The 22,244-nt window shown below is 33.4% G+C and overlaps 2 protein-coding genes across 8 annotated transcripts in view; one reads left to right on the top strand and one right to left on the bottom strand.

Moving 5' to 3' along the window:
• The window catches only part of LOC128179348 (dedicator of cytokinesis protein 1-like), a 51,307-nt gene extending 39,325 nt beyond the window's left edge, over positions 1 to 11,982 (bottom strand). For 6 of the 7 annotated variants that reach the window (XM_052846754.1, XM_052846750.1, XM_052846752.1 and 3 more), the window contains exons 1-13: positions 11,824 to 11,981; positions 8,839 to 8,922; positions 6,366 to 6,462; positions 5,701 to 5,797; positions 5,385 to 5,474; positions 4,776 to 4,831; positions 4,464 to 4,551; positions 4,001 to 4,185; positions 3,654 to 3,735; positions 3,341 to 3,404; positions 2,740 to 2,890; positions 2,210 to 2,330; positions 1,954 to 2,035 (exon numbers count right to left, since the gene is read on the bottom strand). In XM_052846754.1, coding sequence (XP_052702714.1) covers positions 1,954 to 2,035; positions 2,210 to 2,330; positions 2,740 to 2,890; positions 3,341 to 3,404; positions 3,654 to 3,735; positions 4,001 to 4,185; positions 4,464 to 4,551; positions 4,776 to 4,831; positions 5,385 to 5,474; positions 5,701 to 5,797; positions 6,366 to 6,462; positions 8,839 to 8,922; positions 11,824 to 11,863 — 1,237 coding nt within the window. In that variant the 5' untranslated portion in view covers positions 11,864 to 11,981. Of the gene's footprint in view, positions 1 to 1,953; positions 2,036 to 2,209; positions 2,331 to 2,739; positions 2,891 to 3,340; positions 3,405 to 3,653; positions 3,736 to 4,000; positions 4,186 to 4,463; positions 4,552 to 4,775; positions 4,832 to 5,384; positions 5,475 to 5,700; positions 5,798 to 6,365; positions 6,463 to 8,838; positions 8,923 to 11,823 lie in introns of all 7 variants that reach the window. The other variant, XR_008243070.1, reaches the window with a different exon arrangement.
• Positions 11,983 to 11,988: 6 nt separating this feature from the next.
• LOC128179349 (cilia- and flagella-associated protein 206-like) lies at positions 11,989 to 21,923 on the top strand. Its single transcript, XM_052846757.1, has 17 exons — positions 11,989 to 12,053; positions 12,195 to 12,323; positions 13,577 to 13,660; positions 14,229 to 14,319; positions 14,453 to 14,641; positions 15,184 to 15,342; positions 16,099 to 16,191; positions 16,505 to 16,617; positions 17,088 to 17,207; positions 17,585 to 17,689; positions 18,435 to 18,521; positions 19,798 to 19,902; positions 20,114 to 20,256; positions 20,486 to 20,585; positions 20,944 to 21,087; positions 21,395 to 21,483; positions 21,612 to 21,923. The coding sequence occupies exons 2-17, from the start codon at positions 12,216 to 12,218 to the stop codon at positions 21,754 to 21,756; spliced, it is 1,875 nt and encodes a 624-aa protein (XP_052702717.1). The 5' UTR covers positions 11,989 to 12,053; positions 12,195 to 12,215; the 3' UTR covers positions 21,757 to 21,923.
• Positions 21,924 to 22,244: the final 321 nt, after the last annotated feature.

Below are 22,244 nucleotides of genomic sequence, written 5' to 3'. Positions count from 1 at the left end.
TGGATATTGGGATGTTGATAAACACTTAAGGTAAGGTTTGCGGTTACAGGGAGATAACTCACACATTTTCATTGTGACGTAACACCAACTACCCTTTATTTCAGTTATGACGTCAAAATTTATATGACGTCATAATTGATTTCAATTTCTTTTTTATTTCGCGGGTTTTTTTAGTTTCAATGAAAAAATAAGAGGACACAAGCATTTTATCAATTTCTACGAAAACGAAATCCGCATCATATGGTTTTGAATAGTATTTTAGAAACATCAGATTACACATATTCTAAGATATGTTTCTCCTGAAATCGGTGGACTTGGAAAGGTTTCAAATAAGATGTTTTTGTTTACATAATAGTAGTCCAAAATTAAGACTTTTGATGCATTTTATTCTATTTTTAGATAGTTCATCAGAAATTAATAAAAGTGAATCATGATATTAATAGTGATATTATTTGTGAACATTTTAAGCATAAATTACCCCCATAATAGTCACAAATAAAATGTACATATTTTCACGAAATTGTTTACATTTCATCAAAATGAAAATTGGAAATCATGAACTTTGACCTTTTGTAGTTATAAAACGGGACGGGCAAAATTCATTTGAATTTCATGAGAAAAAAGACTTAGTATAGTGAACAAAATGGTATGTAACTTTGGTACAACCTCTAAAAAATGCAAACCGCAAACCTTACCTTAAATAAATTTCAAATACTTCAAATCTTACGGTAGAGTGAGTAGATTTAAACATTTTAAAGTGTAAGTGCCAAAGCCTTGACTGAGAAAATTTATTTTATTTTATTTATTATTTTATTTTATTTATTAATTTATTTATTTATTTATTTATTTATTTATTTATTGATTGATTGATTGGTTGATTTATTTTATTTTATTTTATTTTATTTTAAAAAGCATGTCACAAATCAAGATTTGCAAAGGAAAAAGAAAATATGGACAACACTCATCATCTTGAAATTATAAAAAAAAAATAGTTTTTGAACGCTTCTGCAGTAATGTTTCCTGTCTCTTACACACATCAATCATGCAGTGTACTTGATGATGATCTCTTAATCTCTTGAGCATAAAATATCATCCAAACTTAAAGCATAAAAATCTTGAGACAGATATTGCCCTAGTACATGTATTGATGTTATATGAATAATCTTTTATTTTGGAAAAAGTATACCACTTTTTTTCAACAACTGGTAGGTCATTGTGTATGGAGTTTTATGATTGCATAAGAAATCATTTAAACAACACACAGCAGAATAAGTTTAAGAACAGGACTAGAATAGAATAATGTAATCATAACAAAACAGATCTCACAAAATGAAACCAAACACAGAAAGAGAGGATCTCAGCAAAGAACAATTTGAACACAACTTAAAACAGCAAAATAACAAGAGAACAACAACTTGGAACGTCTTGGTGTGCTTCAACCCTTACCTCCCTTTCCTTGGTGAAGAAGTAAACAATACATTCACAGAATTAAAACAAACAAACACATCAAATGTACTCTGCATACCTCTCACGAATAACAATCAGGTATGCTTTGAAACTTTAGTACATGTACTGAGAAATCCAAAGTAATGTGATTATGTAATTAAATGACACACACGTAGTACTAATAAATCCACATAAGTATGGTTATCTTAATGATAGACATGAAATGAATTAATCCAAAAGAATATGATAATCCCAATGAATGACATAAATGTAGAGTGAATTATATGTTTGGCAGTACTGATAAATGTGCAGGAATATGATAATCTTTAGGAATGATAGAGTGGATTAAATGACTGCTTTATAGTACTGATAAATCGAACATGATATTCCTATAACCAATGACATAGAACAGATTGAATGAATGATTGATAGTATTGATACATCAAAAGGAATATGGATATCCTTATAAATGAAGAGAACAGAATGAGTGACGGATTGACTTCTGACCTGGCATAATGACATCAGGGAACCCAAGCTTCCTGGAGACGCATGTGTTGGGTCCGACTAGATGTGGATAATCCTCCTTGACCTGTGGATATATTATAACAAACTCAGTTTTATTGAAAACAAAACTTTCTAGATTAAAACGTACACAGGTCTGGCTACTATAATACAGAAATATATTAAGTAATTTAAGCACATGTATGATGAAATTTCATTAATGTTCCAAATACACAATAAATCAATGACAAAGTTTCTATACCTGTTTGACATCACCTTGAAGCACCTTCAAGGACACCCAGAGACCTTGACCTTTGTGGTTTATTTCCTTGGCCACTACAACCTTTTTGATCAGACTATCCATAAACTCTTTTTCTCCACATCTACAAAAAAAATTACTGTTTTATTTCTAGCTTCCACAATTTACATGTAATAAAATAAGGCTCCCGAGTTCAAAGGAAAGGTACAACCCTCTGGAAATGTATTAAATGTACATGACATGCAATAAAGTACTAGAAATAAAATGTAAGAACTTCATACACTTTCAAATTTTCACTTGAATTACAATTTCTTTTTTCGACTGTTTCATTTGTTAAGTCAAAAAATTCAATGATGAAATTATCATTCGTGGTCAGAACATTCCTTATATTAAATTTCTAATCTCTATTTTCCAATTCATTTTCTTGTTTTAATAGTTTATATACACATGTTGCATGTCTCTTGAAATTCACTATTACCAAATTTTGCTGCAGACATGAATTAAAATACAAATCATCTTTAAGAAACACTTACGACTGGAATGGGATAAAAATCTGCTTATCTTCCTCTGCATCGTTTTTCAGCCCATTGAGGTATTCTGTAATATCAATAGCTGCTACTCCGAACGGTCGACGCAGCCTTCTCGTTTGCTTCTTATCTTCTACATCTTTTGGATCCATGACACCTTCAATAGATAAATATTTAGATGAAGTTATAAACCTTACCCTTTTCATTTTTCAACTCAGTAGTATACCATACATGTACACAATGATGTCATTAGAGTATGAATCCACCTTCTTCTGATTTTCAAAATGTTTTCCTTTTAACCGAATTCATGGGACAAGAAGAAAATTATAATATAGATGTGGCAAACTTATCATTTACATGCAACTTTTGTTCACATAAAGTGTATGAAACAGAATTTTGAAGGAAAAATTCTTCAAATCTTGATCCTTTCTAATCTGATGAAAATTTACAAAAACATCTTTAGTCAGATTAAACAAGTTTCACTGTTTAATGTTTAGTGTTTTATATGCTTATAACTGTGAAAATGATTTCATGTATCATCTTTTTTGCTCCATGAGTGCCCTTATTTGGTGAAATAAATAGATAAATATTGTATGTATATCTGTACCTATTCTGATGATCTGGAAGACTAAATAAACACGCTCTCTGGTCCGGTCCCTGGACCCTAAATCCTGAATAAATCCAACAGAAAACACCGAATAACCCGACATGTTTGAGAAACTACTCAAGACAGTCAGAAAGTCAGGATTTAAAAGATTATTTAGTGGTACATCCAATAATATTTTACATCTGATGTTCTAATTCAGTGTCTTTTAATTATGTATAAGAATCTTATATTGTAAAAGTCTGCTCTTAATCAATCTAAGACATTAATCTGAATTCATCAGGACAATAAATTTTAAAACTGAAATCCTACTCACAGTGAACACAACCCGGAAATTATTGAGCATTTCTATATCCTTTGGAACACCATCTTTTCCCCAGTTAACTATGTAATTCTCACTAAAATCAATAAAGAAAGTCACTGTTAGACATACATTTTTTTTTCAATTGCCTAGATTTCAATGAATAGTTTTACACAAAAAATTTCATTTTTAGTGGGTTTTCTTTTTAAAGTAAAGAATTTTTTATCCAATTTTTTTGTGGTGGATGTCATACATGAGTGCATACTGCACACAAGACTTAATGAAGATATATTAAATAAGACCGGGTTGGTAAGTAAACCAGCTGAGAGAGGACATAATCAAGAACTCTGTACAGTTCTGACCTGATGAATTTGCTGAACTTGGCGTCATACAGACTCATCAGTATATCGGCGTCCTCCCCTATACGACACACAAAGTTACGGAGCTGGACAAACAGGTTAAAGGTCTGTGGTCCGGTGATCGAGGTGTCTCTCACCCCTGTCACTGTGTTCTGTTCCAGCCGAATTCTGTCAGACGCCGTCTCATGCTACAAAGACAAGACATCTTAATACAGCGAAATTCAGAATTCATGATTGAATTCTTTATTTAGCCATGAGTGGGGTAAATGTCTGCTGACTGTTCAATATCTTACAATGCACTATAAGCATGTAGCGAAAATCCTTCAATCTCCTCCCCCCCCCCCCTTATCAACACTATTTTCACTGCAAATGCATTATTTCTCACGATCATTATGTCAGTGTTAATTTTCTGGGAATTTGTATCTGATACCTGCTTGTTGATGAGGACACATTAAATGGCACACACCTGTTTATACAGCTCCACCACGCTGGTGTTATCAGGATTCAGAATGTTTCCTTGTTCGTCGCGGACAACCAAGTCCAGTCCCAGCATCCTACAAATACAGGAAAACACTGCACACATACTGCTTATATATTGTAAAAACACTGTACGTATTTTGTACACACTGAAAACATACTGTGGATGTAATTTAAAGTGTATCAGAATATGAAATAAAATTTATTAGTGCAATGTTAGACATTGTCCCACTCCCACTGATGGAGGCAATAATTAAAATGACTGGGAATGTAAAATGTAACCAGTGATCTGTCTACGTACGCATTTCCAAAGTCAATTCGAGATGACACTCTTTGTTGAAGATCTTTAACTTCTTCCTGAAAACATTAAAAACAAACAATTGATTAAAGAAATCCTGCCAAAAAATCATATAAAAAATATTTCACACTGACTATGCAGTAAATAACAATAATATTTTTGATATCTTATGTAATATTTAGTCACTTCACTGCTTGTATCCAGTCAATATCAATATTGTTTTCTGTAAAACTTTGTACATCTTTACAGCATGAAAATAACACCAACATGTGTTGACTGTTTACGAGCGTGTTACAAAACTGATTTGCTTAAAATGCTACCTCTTTTGAAACACAATAAAAACCAATTAACTAGCAAAGGATAAAAAATAGTGACAAAAAGAACCTCCCTTAATTTGGAGTATTTACTTCACCCTCATGCATTTTCTATCCCCTTGCAAAGATTTGCCATGGCTTTGGAAGAGAAAACACAACCAGTTGGATACAAATTATATACAATCAAAAGTAATGGGACATTCGAAATAATTTTCTGGGTTTTCCCCTTTCTCTTTGTCATATAATATCTGAAAAATAAACCCCATCTCTGACAGAACAGAATGACTGCTGTTCTTACATTGGTGAGTTTTCTGGACATGATCTTCTTCCTCCAGTCCATCAACTCCAGCATCATCACTTGGATATTCTCCAACTCCTCGTTCTGATCCTGAAATTGAAACCCAATCTCAACCAGAAATCATCAATTGACAATCAGCAAGATGAACACATACACAATTATCATGTTTAGCTTTTTAATTTTTTCAATAGATAGCTGCCAGCTCAGTCAAGATCACTTTTTTTTTACCAGTCTATCAAAAGTAATAAGTGACAAAACCAATCATCCTGCAACTTTTCTATAGGTGTGTTTGATTACAATGAGGTGTTGTACAAACCAGGTAGAACTGTTTCCATATGGTGTGCCATTCCCGCAGAACTGTGCTGATTTCCTGAGCTATGGGAGATTCAGTCGATGTCACCCGTTCCAGGGAACTAAATCAAAAGAAATACATGTATAGTGTTAATATGTATGCAAGTTCTGCAGTTGCTGCTGGTAACCCAATTTGAAAAGACATTCTTGAGGTGGTTGACTAGCATTTTCAGTTTGCAACATTATGTAATGTAGAGCACTTCATACTTTTAAACAACTTTTCCTGAACTAACGGGAGTCTACTTCATTAAAAGCCAACCATTCATCATTTTAATATCAATCAAATGCACTCTTAAGCATGAAGCCGACTTTGTGTTTTGCTGTGAATTGATGTCTGCCAGTTATCTACTTAATCTTTACTACATTATATATATTAAGTTCAGGTTGTCTTAACACAAAAGTGGCTACACAAGACTTAATAATGACAAACACTTAAATAATGCCCAGCCCATGTACATGTATGCATAAACAAAAAGGATGTAAAATCAAGTTTCCCAGACATGTGATCTCTTACAAAAAAGTTACTCGTAATAAAAATTTTAAGAATCTTTAATGCACAAGAAAACAATCTAAATGTTTGTATTTACAAATGGTAGCTACACAGATGACTTTACGAATTACAATACGTACCCAAATTTGGCAACCACAGCCTCTCGGACATGTATATATGACTTTGGAAAGATCCCACACTCATTTTTGTTCTTTGTTTTGCATCCATAAAACCAGCCTAAAAACAAGAATTAAGAAAGAGAACTGAATTCAAGTGATATGTGCTGCTATTTATCTGTATTCACATTTCAAGCAGGTGAGAAACAATGTGATTCTTGATTCAGACATACAAACAACTTTTGAATATTACTCTCTGCCTTAAGGTTGTTCACTCCTCAGCAAAGTTAAATAACTCTGAAGTACAGAAACTCTTTATAACTAAATTTGGGCAAATCTGCTGCCTAAATGTATATTTGCATAATAAATATGTTCAAATTAAATCAAATTTGGGCATTATGTTTTGACCATGCCTATTGTGCAGCAGTCGGATAGTGTTTGCATTACATGATGGTTATCATGGTTTTGGCTCAGTGGGAGAGTAACCTACACATGAAGTCCATGAGTTCAACCCTCCAGTCTTCCTTTCTTACTTTTTACTTATACCCCCTCCTTCTTTTTTTTTTTTTTTCTTTTTTTTTTTTTTTTTTTACATTTTCCATTATATCTCACCCGAGTAAAAATGCTGTAACATGATACCAAAGTAGATTTCTTTTGGTTTTAATTTATATGTAAAGCATAAGGTGTCTAGACATCTTCTGAATCAGGAAAATGACATCACTTTGAAGATTACCAGACCAACGATCAAGCAACTTCAATCATCAAATCAAGCTATTCTATTGTAAAGTGTGCTTAGACGCCAAACAACGCTGGGGTTTTCTCGTAGTTTGACATTCACTTGTCATCTTTAGATCATTACTTTCGCCAAAAACATATCAAAAAGGAAGAATAAAAATACTGTTTTCCAACTCAGTCAACATTATATTGTACTGTCAACTATTCTGGCAACAGCATTCAAACTTGACAATCTTAGTAACAGTTAATGAAATCATATCACTGCTTAATTTATATGTTTTACCATAAATCTATTACATCTGGTTGTGTATTCTGTTTAATATTTTTAGTGGAAGACACTGTTACAGTAACAGTTATAAATCAAGTACAATGTCAAATGTCAAACACATACTTAGCTAGATAGATACATTCACAAATGCGGAAAATTAAATCCACGCTATCCTGTTGAAAAATAATTTCCCACTAAATATTGTGCATGCTAATTATAATATGTTTGGTATAATTTCTAGTTTACAATTCAAGTTATTGTTGACAGTTTTTCTTTGTAGAAGTATGTTATCTAATGGACCAGGACACATTTTAAATTAACTCAAAATGTAACCGTTCAAATCAATTTAATGAGAATTTTTTTCATACATATATGAACATTGTCTAAATCAAACTGATTTCTAGAGGACTGCTTATTAATAACATGTTTTCAAGCATACAACTTTTATTAAACATGCTAAAAAGATTTTATATTACAAAAATGATACACAGGTCAAATTCTTCAATGTCTTCTTGCTAGACAAAAGACATTTCTTCCTTCTTAATTTCAGATTACCAACACTCTTATTGTCAACAAAGCTCGTGTTACAAAGAAAACTAGGTCTCACCACAATTTGCAGTTATTTACATACTTAGATAACACTTAACTATGCAGCACAGCAGGAAGTATATACACCAATGTACTTCCTCTTCTGATTTCAACACCAAAAATTATCTCACTCCTAAGTATATTTATATATGCAAAAACTTTGCTTTCCCTGTCTGTGAAATCTCGACATGAACACTCACAAGTAACCTTTCTAGCACTTGGTAACACAGCTGTTTATTACTGCTGTTCTATATGCTACGGCCTGTCAGTTCTTTGTGATTGGCTGATCCACCATCTCATAAAGTGTGCACATGACCCAGTATATTAAAGAGACTACAAGTACTTCACTACAAATCCTTTAATTTTGGGTGGTGGTAAGAGGGGTGGGGTGGGGTGGGGTGGGAGGATGGGGGATGATGAATGTAGTCCTAATATGAGGATACTATAAGGCCTCTGCAAGCCTTATTTTTTTTCAAGGGGCGGGGGAAGATATATGTGATAGTACCAGAACTGGGATATACAAGGACACAGGAGAGCCTTTTTGGGGGGGTAGGGTGGGGGTGTAGGAGTGTTTTTCACATCCTCTTACTATAATACAGAACTCACATACAAACAGGGAATCCATGCAATAATCAACCAAACAATACTTCCTGATGCCATGTAGCAGGAATATGTAGTCATGACAAATCTGAAGTATGTGAACTTCCTCTTCAAACCATGCATTTCTCATTAAAACTTTTACTTTTTTGTCAAAACAACAACCAGAGAAGAATTGTACATTCCTTCTCTGAATTTGTTAATCATTAGATCTTTGACCAACGTGGTTAGATCATCAGCAAAATAACACTAGCCAATTTTAAGATACAGGTTCTTTACAATAGTAACAATGATATTTAATATATTTACCATCTAACTCCTCCGCAATTTGAACAGTGTCCCCGATATTCAAAGTCAACCTATGTGGCAGTCTGGAGCTGAAGTTGTATACAGCTGAAATGAAAAAAAATAAAAAGACATTAAACAGGTGATTGTTCTAATGACTAAAAAGAAGCATCATCTGTACAGAATATCAGAAGCATAAACTGTGTGCAGGGTTATTTTCACCCTTTTACACTTGCAAACGCTTTCTTTCCATCTTGAATTCACCCATACTCAATTGTATTAAAAGAAATATAATTTGAGAAATGGAATTCTCCCATTCTTGAATACGCTGGCTGACAAGGCCGAAAGGGGTGAAAATAAAACGGGGGCAAATATTTCCCTGTATAACGTAAATAAAACATGCTTGTTTGTTTTTTCTTATGTCATTTTAAAGCTATTGTACACGCTGTAAGAAATGAAGTAGAAGCAATACTTTTTGGATATAAAATCTAGATTTAAACTTTGGTACATATTTAATCAGTTAGAAACATTAATTGAGTTATTGAATATACTTGATAAAAATCAACAAATGTGGAAAAGGGTAAAGAGTCGTACAGAAAAAAAACCAAGCATTTTTATTTTATTATTTTTTTTTTCAAAAATCCAAAAAATATGAAATAAACTACAAACTATACATGTTCTAGATTGTTTGAATTTGGCATGATCACATTATTTGATGGAAAAATGTGTACTAAATCCATGGTCCTTAAAAATTTCTCCTCAATTGAATTTGTCCTCCAATTAATATGAAATCAATAACCGGGAATGATTTCAAAATGAACTTAACATCATTTCTAATTAAATTTCCAATTACACTGTAATTATGAAGTTGTTGACATCAAAACATGCTTATAATAAAGTGCCAGGGACGGTGATTTTGCTTTGTAACAATTATAAACTTTGTAATAAATGTAATTTGTTAAATCCTTTAGCTTCACAATATCGGTATGTAAAAAACCCATGGGGAATAAAAATTACTTCACTATAAGAACTGTCAATTCATTTATATAAGCGAGTTTTCTATAAGCATGTTTTACTGCAATTCTTTATGGAGTTTTCTTTAATAGTCACAGTATGTATTAAGCCCCAGTTTGTATTTGGCAACCTATTCTGGAGTGTTTTTGTTTACATTAACTTTGGAGTAACTTCCAATCAAAAGAAAAAAACCATTTATAAGAGGAAAAAAACTACACAGATTCATAGTCCATAATCCACAGAAAAAGTTTGCAAAGAAATACTTAGTGGCAAAGATTAACGTGAGGTCCACATAGACCATGGGACACAACAGTTCTCAAGGTTCTCAATTGAAATTTGTATTCTTTTAAAAATTTGCTTATCTAAAACTAAAAATTTGGGGGTGGGAGGGGGGTCATATTTTGAAATTTGACTACTGTACTTAAATTACAGTTTTGTTAATATTAAAGAATATAACTATGTCTCATTACAATTCACCCAGTCTCAAATTTGCCAACTGACAATGGTGATAGGGTAAAAATAAAACCGGGCCAAATATTTCCCTGTATACAGTATATATTTCAGATTATATCATGATGCTTGCATTGTGATATAAAAAATTGTGGTCTTGTACTTGTAGTTTTTAAGAGAAAAGATTTATAGATTTTTTCTTATATACATGAATTAACAGTACTATGTTGAACTAATTTGCACTCCTTCTGTGCCCTTTTTCTGGTTTCTGAGGCACAGTTTTAACAGTTTTTGAATTTATACTGTATGATCATCATCACAATGCTTGCTTAAGTAATATCGCAAATTTCAGCATCATAAATCTTAAGATTTTTAAAAATCGACAATCCTTCTCTGCGGTTCATTATTAATTCAACAGATATATATGAATGCTAGCCTTAGGTACTAGTTATATCACAAATTAAAGCAAAGAAGATATAAAGACAAAGATTAATTTTTAAACATTTTTTTACTTCTTGGCCATGGGGCCCCACTAATAGGTAATTGATTTAACTCTTGAACTTCAGCAACACATCTCTCACATTTATTACAACTTATTTGCATTTATAACCTTTGATTTCTATGTAAACTTCAAATCTTTTTTTATTGGTTAATTTGATTTCAAATTTTTGGTATCATTAGAACTGTTATAGGATGAGAGATAATGACGCACTAGACCGGGATTTGAACCCCCAAGTCCCCCTGAATCTCTATAGTATTCTACCAACTTAGTTATCTGGTGCCGGCAATCAACCTAATTTTATCCTCATATTCCTCCCTCTTGAAGATAAAAATCCCAGTTACTTTTTCCTGGTAGAATTTTTCTTCAGTTTAAACGGTTAGTCATGGCACCAAATGTGATGGGGATGTAAAGACAGACCAGACCTGGTTTCAAACCAAGACCTCTGAATTTTTTGTCAGATGCACTTCCAATTGAACTATCAACTCAGCCTGACTGTCACAAAACCAAAATTTGACTGCAGAAAATACTTTATACCAGGAAAAACTAAAATAATTTACACCCAAGAATGAAGAGATTGATGCAATTTACAAAATATTAAATCTAAGCAATATTAGAATAAATTATAAACGAAATTGGTACTCATTTATATTTCATACAATAAAATAAAATACAAACCAACAATATGCATAAACATTTAGCTTTACTGATACAGGTGCAATGCTTATTTTTGTTATATGATAAATGACTTCTGGGGTGAAAATATTACTCATCTTTTAATTTTACTTCAGAATTTTTTTTAGTAAACAAAATTTCCTTTGCAATTCTTTATACCTGCATTTTTAATGAAAACAGTATTGCAACAGCAGAATAAATCTAGATAAAGCTTTGATATAAAGGAACCAGCTACTAGTTCGACTGACGATGGTTCGACCCTACATTCGTTCATACAGGCAGTGATGGAGATCACTTCCTGATTTCAGCCCTGTACATTTCCATCTAAAAATTACTTTCCTGTTCCCTGCAAAAGAAAATGTATGACTTACCAACTCCATACTTTTGACTTCTGTCCGTTTTTTGCCACATTGCAATTTTAAATAATCCAGTTTACATATCTGATGAATAAACAGTAGTGTACATCTTCAGACTCCAGTCTATTGAGAGATGACGGCCATCTGGATCACGTGGGAATATTATTTCCGGAACATGCGCACGGCTTTGTATCTAGGGATAAACAATATGGTGGAATAAAGTGTGTTGGAATTTAATACTGCAGGTAAGAATCTCACGACTCAAGCAAATATTTATGATAAGTTTGTCTTACGTATACTGCCAGTTAAATAAGAACAACCGATTTTCTTACTTTGATTGATATATGCATATAGGACATACTTTAAACTTATTTTGTCGTTAAAAGGTTATCCCTCCAACTTTAACAATGTCTCGAGCCCAGGCAGAGAGTGTCATCAAAAACATTATCAGGGAAATTGCCCAGGAATGTGCTAGTAAAGGACAAGCTGTGTCTGAAACTCTTGTTGCTTTTATGGTAAGTTCTAACGTGAATAGAATTGATGTTTATGCATGTGTGTATGATGATGTATCCAGGTAACTCTCAGCTAATTTATATTATAGTCTGTCCCAAGATATTTATGCAGCACATTTGGACGATTTTTAATAAGAATACACATACCTGTGAAAGAAGTGCAATTGAAATAGTTGAAAGGGATATTTTCCAAGATATTTTCATTGACACATTATCATCTTTCACTAGGAAAAATTCACAGGAACGAAAGCGGATTCCTTACAGAGATTTATAATGCGGAATTTTAAGTCTTTTCTCCATTGGGAATACACTTGGAATGCATCGCGCAATTTTTCAACGTTATCATCCGGGCTTGCTACGATACAAAATCTCTGTAGACATTTTCACATCACATCATTCACATCACATTTTTTAGCATTGTATCAAAACCTGATAGGCTAACAGGGGCGTTTCGACTGAGAAATCTTGGAAATTTTTCATACTTTTGAATGAACATCGTTTGAACCCTGAAGTAATTTATAAATATCAAGCAATTAAGCCAAATGTGAAATGAGGATATCTTGGGACAGAGTATAACACATTTTGACCTTACTAATGAATATGTAAACGGTATGGCTGTTGGACCAAGTTTAGGTTTTTTGATTAAACAGATTTTTTTTATAAAAGAGAGAGCGTAAACAGTTGGATCCGCCAGGCCTACCAACTCAAATCAACATGCAGCCAAAAATTAAACGTCACATGCTCAGTCTACAGTTATGACTCTTAATTTATATTTACACATTTTGGCCATATTAAGCCCTGGAGAATTAATGTGGACCAGACTGGGATTCAAACCTGGGGCCATATACCTCAATTGGTAGAGCACCTGACCAGAGATTCAGGGGGCCTGGGTTTCAATATCAGTCTTGTTAGCCATTATTTTTCTAATCCTATTACATTTGGTGCTGTACCATTAACTCCTGGAACTGACAAGTGCACTGTACTCCTGCCAGGGGAAAGAGCTCAGGAATGGTGATATTCAAGGGTGAAGATCAATTAAGGGGGGGGGGGGATTCTGACTGTTAGACCAGTTCAAACATCAGCACCAGATAGCTAAATTGGTAGATTCAGTGGCCTCAGGTTTGAATGTTGGTCTGATGTGTCATTATTTTCCCCATCCTGTTACAGTAGCAAAGATAGCATCTTCCCACTGCTTTAAGATATGCTTTAAATTTATTATTGTAGGTTATATTAATGCATTAGGTTTCTTTTGATAGGTGAAGGCAGTGGTCTTGGATCCATCAAATGAGTTTAATGTGGACAGAACACTCACCAAAGATGATGTTCAAAAGCTTATCAAGGTATGAAGAAGTACAGGTACTGTAAAAAATAATTTTTGTCAAAATTCATAGACTAACAATAAATATGCACAGTTTGAGCAATACTGCAAGTGGCTCATATTAAACTCAATCCTCATAAATTTTTCTGACCACTACCATTTACGTAAATAATGTTAGCTGCTGTCAAATGAATCCCACATTATATCTAAATCAACTACTATGGTATGTCATCAAGATGTAAAACAACACTCTCTCTCTCTCTCTCTCTCTCTCTCTCTGTGCACACACTTTTTTACAGCAAAGAACTAGAGACAAACAATTTTAATTCATTCTAAACATATATCAGGGCAATAAGTTTATAAATAATTTTCAAGACCAAGGGGAATGAAGTTGGTTATCTTGCAAACAAGACTCTTGGTTTGCATAAAACAGGGATATCATATAAATTAATTATCAAACTCAAGATATCTTTAAAGATATGTGATGCATCTTTAGCTGATTATTTTTTTTTTTCATTTCTCCTATTTGATTTTCTTTCTAGGAAGCAATATTACAGAATATGATCACTTGATATTTTTTCATATTTCAGCTCTGTGTTGACAGGCTTATGGACAACAGGTCCCCTGCATTGGAAACTGTCAAAATGCAGGTGTATTTTGACATGAACTATACAACACGTTGTAAGTTGATTCTTATGCTTAAAAAAACCCACTTCAAATATTCTTTTTCTTTCCTCTACATTAATTAAATTATAATCTTAATTATTTGTTAGAGGATACATCAACATTAACCATTATATGTTCAACTTTTCAGCTGACTTTTTGGAGGAGCATAGGAGAGTATTAGAGTCTCGACTGCAGCCTGTGATAAGAGAAATCACAGATAGCCGGGCACGAACACGGGAGGAACTGGAGAGTTTGTACAGAAAGATAGTGTCCGCGGTGCTGCTGAGGTCAGGGTTAGGGAGTCCCACAGATATTGCAGTGGTCAGAGAGGCAACTGGTAAGTCACATTTTTAATTATGTACCATACAGTATAGAAGGTTATTTTTGCCCCACTTTTTTTTCGCCCCTTTTACACTTGCCCCGTATTGAATTTGCTCAAACAATGGAATATATGATAGATACTCTTTCTAATTAAGACAGTAATTTAAGAATCATGTATGGAATTCACCCAGTTTAAAATTTGCTTTTTGACAAGGAGGATGGAAGGGGCAAAAATAAGATGGGGAGAATATTTCCCTATATACAGTATTACGGTACTTATCAGTAATACATTTGTTTAACGGCCAGTACAGTAAAACATGTTTGAGTAAAGAACCAAAAACAAGCTATTTTGATTCATTATAAAACTTATTCATTATATCTGTTGATTTTAAAGTATATCTTTAAAAGAAGGATGAATCTGACTTGCTGCCTAAGCATGAATTTGATTCAATCAAGCCTTCTGCTTTACTCACTTGTTTTATTGTACATCATATAGCACTGTATATAATGACATCAATGTTTGTGTAAATTATATCCCAATTATTTTTTGGATTGCAGCTGCTTTGCAGAGTGTTTTTCCCCAAACAGAGTTGGGAACTTTTATGTCATTAACAAAGAGAGACAAGGAAAGACAACTCCTTGAGCTGACCATGATTGTGACCGGAATTCGACTGTTTAACAAGGAGTGTGGAAAAGGAGGAGAAGGAATAGATGACTGTATGTCTCCTCAAGGATTGCTTTACCTTTGAAAATTAAAGAGAAATGTACTTTAATTTTGTAATGTGGTTACCTCAGTGGGATACAAATTTTAGCGAATTTTGATGGTACAGTAAAACTCGGTTATAGCGAAGTCCTAGGGACTGATGTAATTACTTCGCTATATCTGTATAACGAATTCGTAATAATAACTATAGCAAATTCACTATATACACATATTCTTAGACCAGACTATAAGTTTTGCTAATTGAGGCTTAGAATAAAAATACATTACTTTGATACCTTTAATAATTGGAATCGGATTGTAAGTCGAAAAAATTATATGAAAATAAATTCATTCAACCTATTATGTTAAAGGGTAGTGCAAACTTTTTTAAACTGTAAAGACATTCATTATAAAAGTTTTGAATTTCGTTATAATTCACCTCTACGGGACTCAAAATCAGTTTGCTATATCCGTAAATTCGTTATATCTGAATTTCATTAAAACCGTAAAAATTTGCAAAGATTTGCAAGAATTTTACTGGGGACTCAAAAAGACTTCGCTATATCCGAGAATTTGCTATATCCATGTTTGTACTAAACAAGTTTTACTGTACTATCTACTGCCAAATTAGCAAATTACTTATATTAATTAAAATCACCAAAATGTACCTCCTGAATAAATTCATTGTGGGAATTCCAACATTGTAAAATGCAAACTTAAACTAATAGGTAATCAATGCACAGTTATAAGTTGTATTTGTGTTATTCCAGTGCCTGCCATATTGAATGAAGCTGTTCCAGCCACCACACAGAACGTGGATGCCGAGATTCAGGCAACACTGAAATCAGCCAACAAATACACAGGTATACTGAGCAGCACAAATAAAACAAAATAGAAGAAATGTACAAAGAAATTGATATCAAGCTTTCAAATATATTTGAATTAGTTTCATATTCTGTTAGAACACAGGGCAAATAAGAGTGCCTTAACTTTTATGGTAAATTAGGATTTCTTTTACAACATAAGTGGTGCTTTATTTCAATGAGTATTTTAAGTGTTTAGTTCATGTTTTACTTCCTTACATAAATTTACTTATAGAAATTTGTGCAGTGGTCTTTAGATACTAATGCTCATAATGAGTTTAAAATTTATGTAATTTTTTTTTTCTTTTTAAAGCTTTGATTGAAAAAAGTTTGTCTGGAGATTCCAAAGAGGGTCCATCACTACAGTTACTAAAGGAAGCTTTAATCAACACAAGACAGCATGAGGCATTCCTCCGAGTTATACTGGTATGTATGCAGGTTAATTGATCTCTCCATACCTGCATCATTTTAGTGTGTGGTGTTTTAGCTCTTTTGAGCTTAAAGCTTATTCAGAAACTGCTTCACAGTTAATCATTTTTAAACTGACAAACCAAGTTTATACCACTTTAAATTCTACATGAAGCTGCCAAATTCATTCCTACATGTATAATAATTTAATTTGTACTTGAAAATGGTTAATAAATTATAAAAGCTTAAACTGGGTCAAGGTCAGATCAGGGTCAAACATTGCTGCTCAGGTGAGCAATGTGGCTCATGGGCTTCTTGCTTAAGTATATGGTATTTGAAAAAAAATTTCATTTCTCTGCTTTTAATAATTCTTGTATAATACATTTATTACATGCAAAAACACAGAATACAGTATGCTGGATCACATGCAGATTTTGTTAAACATTGTTAAATGTACAGTGAAATAACAAATAATTTTCTTGTTGTAGAATGATGTTATAAGTTGTGCCCAACAAGTTGAATTATTAGAGCAACAGCTTGCAACAAGAATGGAACAGCTTCAAGCTACAGTTCAGTCTAAAACAGCTGTTCCAACTGCTCAAGTCTACGTAAGTTTCAATAGTGAAAAAAATCAAAGGGTTCCAAAATTAGTATGTTCATAACAAAAATAGTGTTTTTCTCAGAAGTTGTGTTTGAAAAATATGTGGTTAAGAAAATAAGACGGCAAAAATTATATCTTTTTTATGTTTTTTTCATTGACCTTTTTATATGTGTCACCACATTTATTCTGCTGCTATTCCGACAAATAAACCTCACAATTTTTTCGTATGATTTGATTAGACAGGGCTGAGGCAGCTAAAAGGAAGGTGTCATGACCTATATAAGACACATTTAATCAGCAAATCAGATTGAGAAGATTCTTAGTATTTTTAGTATCTTTGTCAGCTTCAAATGAGGAACACTAGATTTTTATACCTTTTTTTAGCCCCAGTTCATCCATCTGTCACAGCTATGGAGTGGTTTTCAGGATGAAATGGTTTTACTTAGTGTTCTCAGTAATATCTTAGCTAGTTTGGAGCCATATACCAGGGTAAGTACAAGATGCCTCCATTAAGGGGAGTTAGTATAATACATAACAGGTATTAACCTCGAAAGGGGAGGTATAATAACACAATAGACACCTCAAATGGAGGTATATACATGTATAACAGAGAGGGCACCTCAAAAGGAGATAAAATAACACAATTATCGGACACCTAGCTCCAAGGGTAGTTAGTACATACATAACTCAATATAGGGACTCCTCAAGGAGATTAGTACATGTATAACAGAATTACTGAAAATATGCCTTGGAAAAACACACTCCCCTATTTTAATTTTCTGGATCTGCACATGAATCATGACAGGAATCATCAACATATATACAGTAAAACATGATCATCATAAAGCTCGAAGTAAAAGCGATTTTCATTTGGTCATATAACCCTACCCGTTAATTTGTTTTATCCGATAAGTTTAGAATACAATTATATGATTAAGGGAATGAAATTGATTTCCTTGTTGGGGTGAATTAATTAAAAAGGCATTCCCTGTAACTGTGTTTTACTGTTTATTTAAAAAATATATACTGGTAATTGGATATATATAAGCGTGTTTCCTGTAACCTTGGCTTACTTTATGACTTATAAATATGTAATTGGTTTATATTTCAATATTCAAAAATACAATTAATGCAAGTGCAATGTCTGTAGAGATTCAAAAGACTTCAAAATTGTTTTACCATTTACCATGAGATAATAAGTTTTGAGATATTAAATCATTTTTTACTATTTTAGGGACATAGAGAACTGTTCACTGATGAAGCATTGAGTCCATTTTTGGAGGGTGTAACAGTTAAAACTGATGAACAGAGAATTCAAGAGGTAATGACAAATGACACCCATTGTTATATATACATTTCTGGTCATTGCAATCAGATGTCAAGCTTTATTCTGCTGCATCCATCTGCAATGTATTGAAATAATTATACCCCCCGCAAACGAAGTTTGGGGGGGTATATAGGAATCACCTTGTCCGTCCGTTCGTCTGTCCGTCTGTCTGTTCGATTCGTGTCCGGTCCATATCTTTCTTATCGAGAAACATTAGAAGTTCTTACTTCACACAAAGAATGCTTATGACCTAAGGGTGTGTCATGACCTTGAACCAAAGTCATTCGGGCAAGGTCAAGGTAACCAACAGAAAAAGTGCAAAATTCGCGTCCGGTCCATATCTTTCTTATGGAGAAACATTGGAAGTTTTAACTTCACACAAAGATTGCTAATGACCTAAGGGTGTGTCATGACCTTAACCCAAGGTCATTCGGGCAAGGTCAAGGTCACTGACAGAAAAAATTGCAAAATTTGTGTCCAGTCCATATCTTTTTAATGGAGAAACATTGGAAGTTCTTACTTCACACAAAGATTGCTTATGACCTAAGGGTGTGTCATGACCTTGACCCAAGGTCATTTGAACAAGGTCAAGGTCAATGGCAGAAAAAAGTGCAAAATTCTTGTCTGGTCCATATCTTTCTTCTGGAGAAACATTGGAAGTTCTCAGTTCACACAAAGATTGCTTATAAGCTAAGGGTTTGTCATGACCTTGACCCAAGGTCATTTGGGCAAGGCCAAGGTCACTTGCAGAAAAGTATAAAACTCGTGTCCAGTCCATATCTTTCTAATGGACAAATATTGGAAGTTCTTAATTCACATCTAGAATGCTTATAACCTGAGAGTATGTCATGACCTTGACCAAAGGTCAATTGAGGAAGTTCAAGGTCATTGTTAAAAAAAAATCGGGCTCAGTATACCAAAAATTCAAAATGTTTATATTAAGTGGCTGCTTGACATGTGGAATTTCGTTTGATTCGAGTCTTGTTTGTTAACATAAGGATGCAAATGTCCTCATGCATTAACAGTTAACTTGAACTAAAATGGAATTTAAAGAATAGAAATTGGTTTGTGTACTCATATAAGCATTAACAGTTTTAAAAAATAGAGCAGTTGTTATTTATAGAAAATGGACGATAAAATAGATTCATTCAATATTTTCTATAATAGAAAAAATACATGAGTTATGATTTTTCTTAGCGGGGGGTATCAATTGTGAGCTTGCTCACAGTACCTCTAGTTTATATTTACCTGTGGGTGTTTTTTATTCCAGACATCAGGGCCTGAGAATAGAGTGAATACTAAGGATTTCAAAGACGCAGATTGGTTGTTTCCAGAAACCACTAAAAACTTTACTAAACTTCCACTCCAGTACAGGGTAATTAAGAGTTTTATTATCATAGGCCAAAAGCATTTTGAAGATATCATAAAGGCTTATAGATTAATATATAGTAATTGATGCAATAGACTCTTGATCAATGTAGCTATATGCATTAATTGATACAAACATGATATTCCTAATTTCAAAAATGATATACAAACCTGTAACCATCCCACATCTATTGAAATTATTAATATTTCTCCAACAGGGCTACTGTGCTCTGTCCCTAGCAAACTTTGACCGGCTTCTGATCCCGTCCAACCCCGAGGTGGGGGTGCTGAGGTACAAGGACCACTATTACGCCTTCTCCAATAAGAATGCAGCCGCAGAGTTCGCCCAGAATCCTGACCAGTGAGTGTTTACTACACGCATTGTTCATTCTTCTATCAATTTTTTCAGTCAATATTAATTAGTGGAAAGGATGTTGATTGACATAAGGAGGTCAATATTTTGTGAAATGCATGCCTATTGATGTATGCTAACTTTCAAATCTTTCTAAATTAAATGTCATATAATTATGAGAAACTTTATTATTTCATGTAAGTAGACTAATTATAGTAAATTTTTTATCAATTTACAGTTACATTCGACTGGTGGCAGAAGGTGCCAAAAAGAGTCCGGAACTCATACAGCTGTTAGAACTACACACTCAGTTTGCAACAATAACGCCATATTCACAGGTAGAAGAATAATTAATTATATATAGCGCTTTCATTTTCCTGATTATAAATTGATATTTGATTCAGATGCTATTTCTGTTTTCAGAATCTTCCTCCTAATAACATATGGACATATTAATGTTATTCTTCCTGAAATGTTTAGTTTTCAGTATGACAGACACAAATAGATACAAATGCTGTATTCCTACATATAGTAGTAAATGCCTTGTTTTTGCATAACACAAAAAAGAATTTTTATTTAATAATTTAACAAAAAAGATAAGATATTAAGAAACTGACTCTTGGGATTTCATGGATTCATCCTTCAAAGAGTACCGGTACAAATAACAATGTTAATTTGCATGCCTTTGTTTTACAGGGAAAGGATCAGGGTAGAATGATAGAGAAGCCCGTCACTAAGTGTGACAGTGGCACACAGACAGACACTCATTTCATGGAGTCCAACATTGTCAAGTCATACGAGTGGAATGAATGGGAACTTAGGCGGAAAGCTATAAAACTGGTTAGTGGATAAAATTATCAGGCTTAACCAATGTTGAAAATGAACTACCCATATATAATATAACGTCAATAGGTACACCTTAATTCAGGCAAAAAACAATGTAATTTTCTGAAAGTCCAAAATCTTTTGATCTGTGTATAGAGGTTATTAAATGCATGGCTTTCTTAGATTTCCAATGATTGTGTAAATGTTTATAATTTAAAAGATATTTTCTTTTAGGTCATTACTGTATTTGAAAAAAATTATTTTATTTTATTGTTTCTAGCTTATATAGTTCATATAAATTGCTGTTTGTTTCTGTTTTCAGGCTAACCTACGAACTCGCATCACCCATTCAGTTCAAACCAATCTCAGTAACATGCGAAGGGACAATGCAATTCAAGTTTGGCCTCCAAAGTATGTCATATTTATGACAGTGTCTTATAATTATATAAATTTGTAATAAATCACTCATCAAATACTGTAGTTAAAGTAACATTACATGCTGTTGATTGTATATTAAAGCATGTTCATGTTCTCTGCAGGGATCAAGAAACCCAGACAAAAACGGACGCCTCCACCAATGTGCCCCGCCCCCAGGTGTTCCTGGCCGGGCTACGTGGGGGTGGAATGTCTACAGCCACCCAAATGGTCAAAGTGGACCTCACCCAGGATGTGGACCAGACGTAACCGTCGTCCTTATTGTTGATGCTATCGACAGGATTCTCACCAGTGTACACAGGAATGTGACATTTCAGACTGCTTTAGAAATGACCAGCCTCTCTTGGATGTTTTACTTATATTGTTTTGTGATAACCATGCTACCTTTCAGTTATTAAATGTGTATCAAAAAGGTACCTTGTGTTTGACTTTCTATGAATGTGTCACTACACATCCATATTAGGCTTTCGCAAGCCAAGGGTTATTAATCTGAGCTTTCCTATAGTAGAGTTTCTAATTGGAAATAAACATGGTTTAAGATAATGTGACCTTCACTTTGGTCGTAAATATCCAATTTTTTTTAAGGGATTGTTTTATAATATACCAAGTAAGCTTTAACTGTCTTATTTGGGTTTCAACTTAAGAGGACACCAATAACTGCTGGGTAAGATTCAGTGATCAAAAGTGGAAGTTACACACTGGAATTCTGGCCAATCTCTTATAAGAAAATATCTCAA

The sequence above is a fragment of the Crassostrea angulata genome, chromosome 4 (genome assembly GCF_025612915.1).
Source record: "Crassostrea angulata isolate pt1a10 chromosome 4, ASM2561291v2, whole genome shotgun sequence".
In the NCBI taxonomy this organism is placed as follows: Eukaryota; Metazoa; Mollusca; class Bivalvia; order Ostreida; family Ostreidae; genus Magallana; species Magallana angulata.
This window is presented reverse-complemented; position numbering and strand designations above follow the sequence as displayed.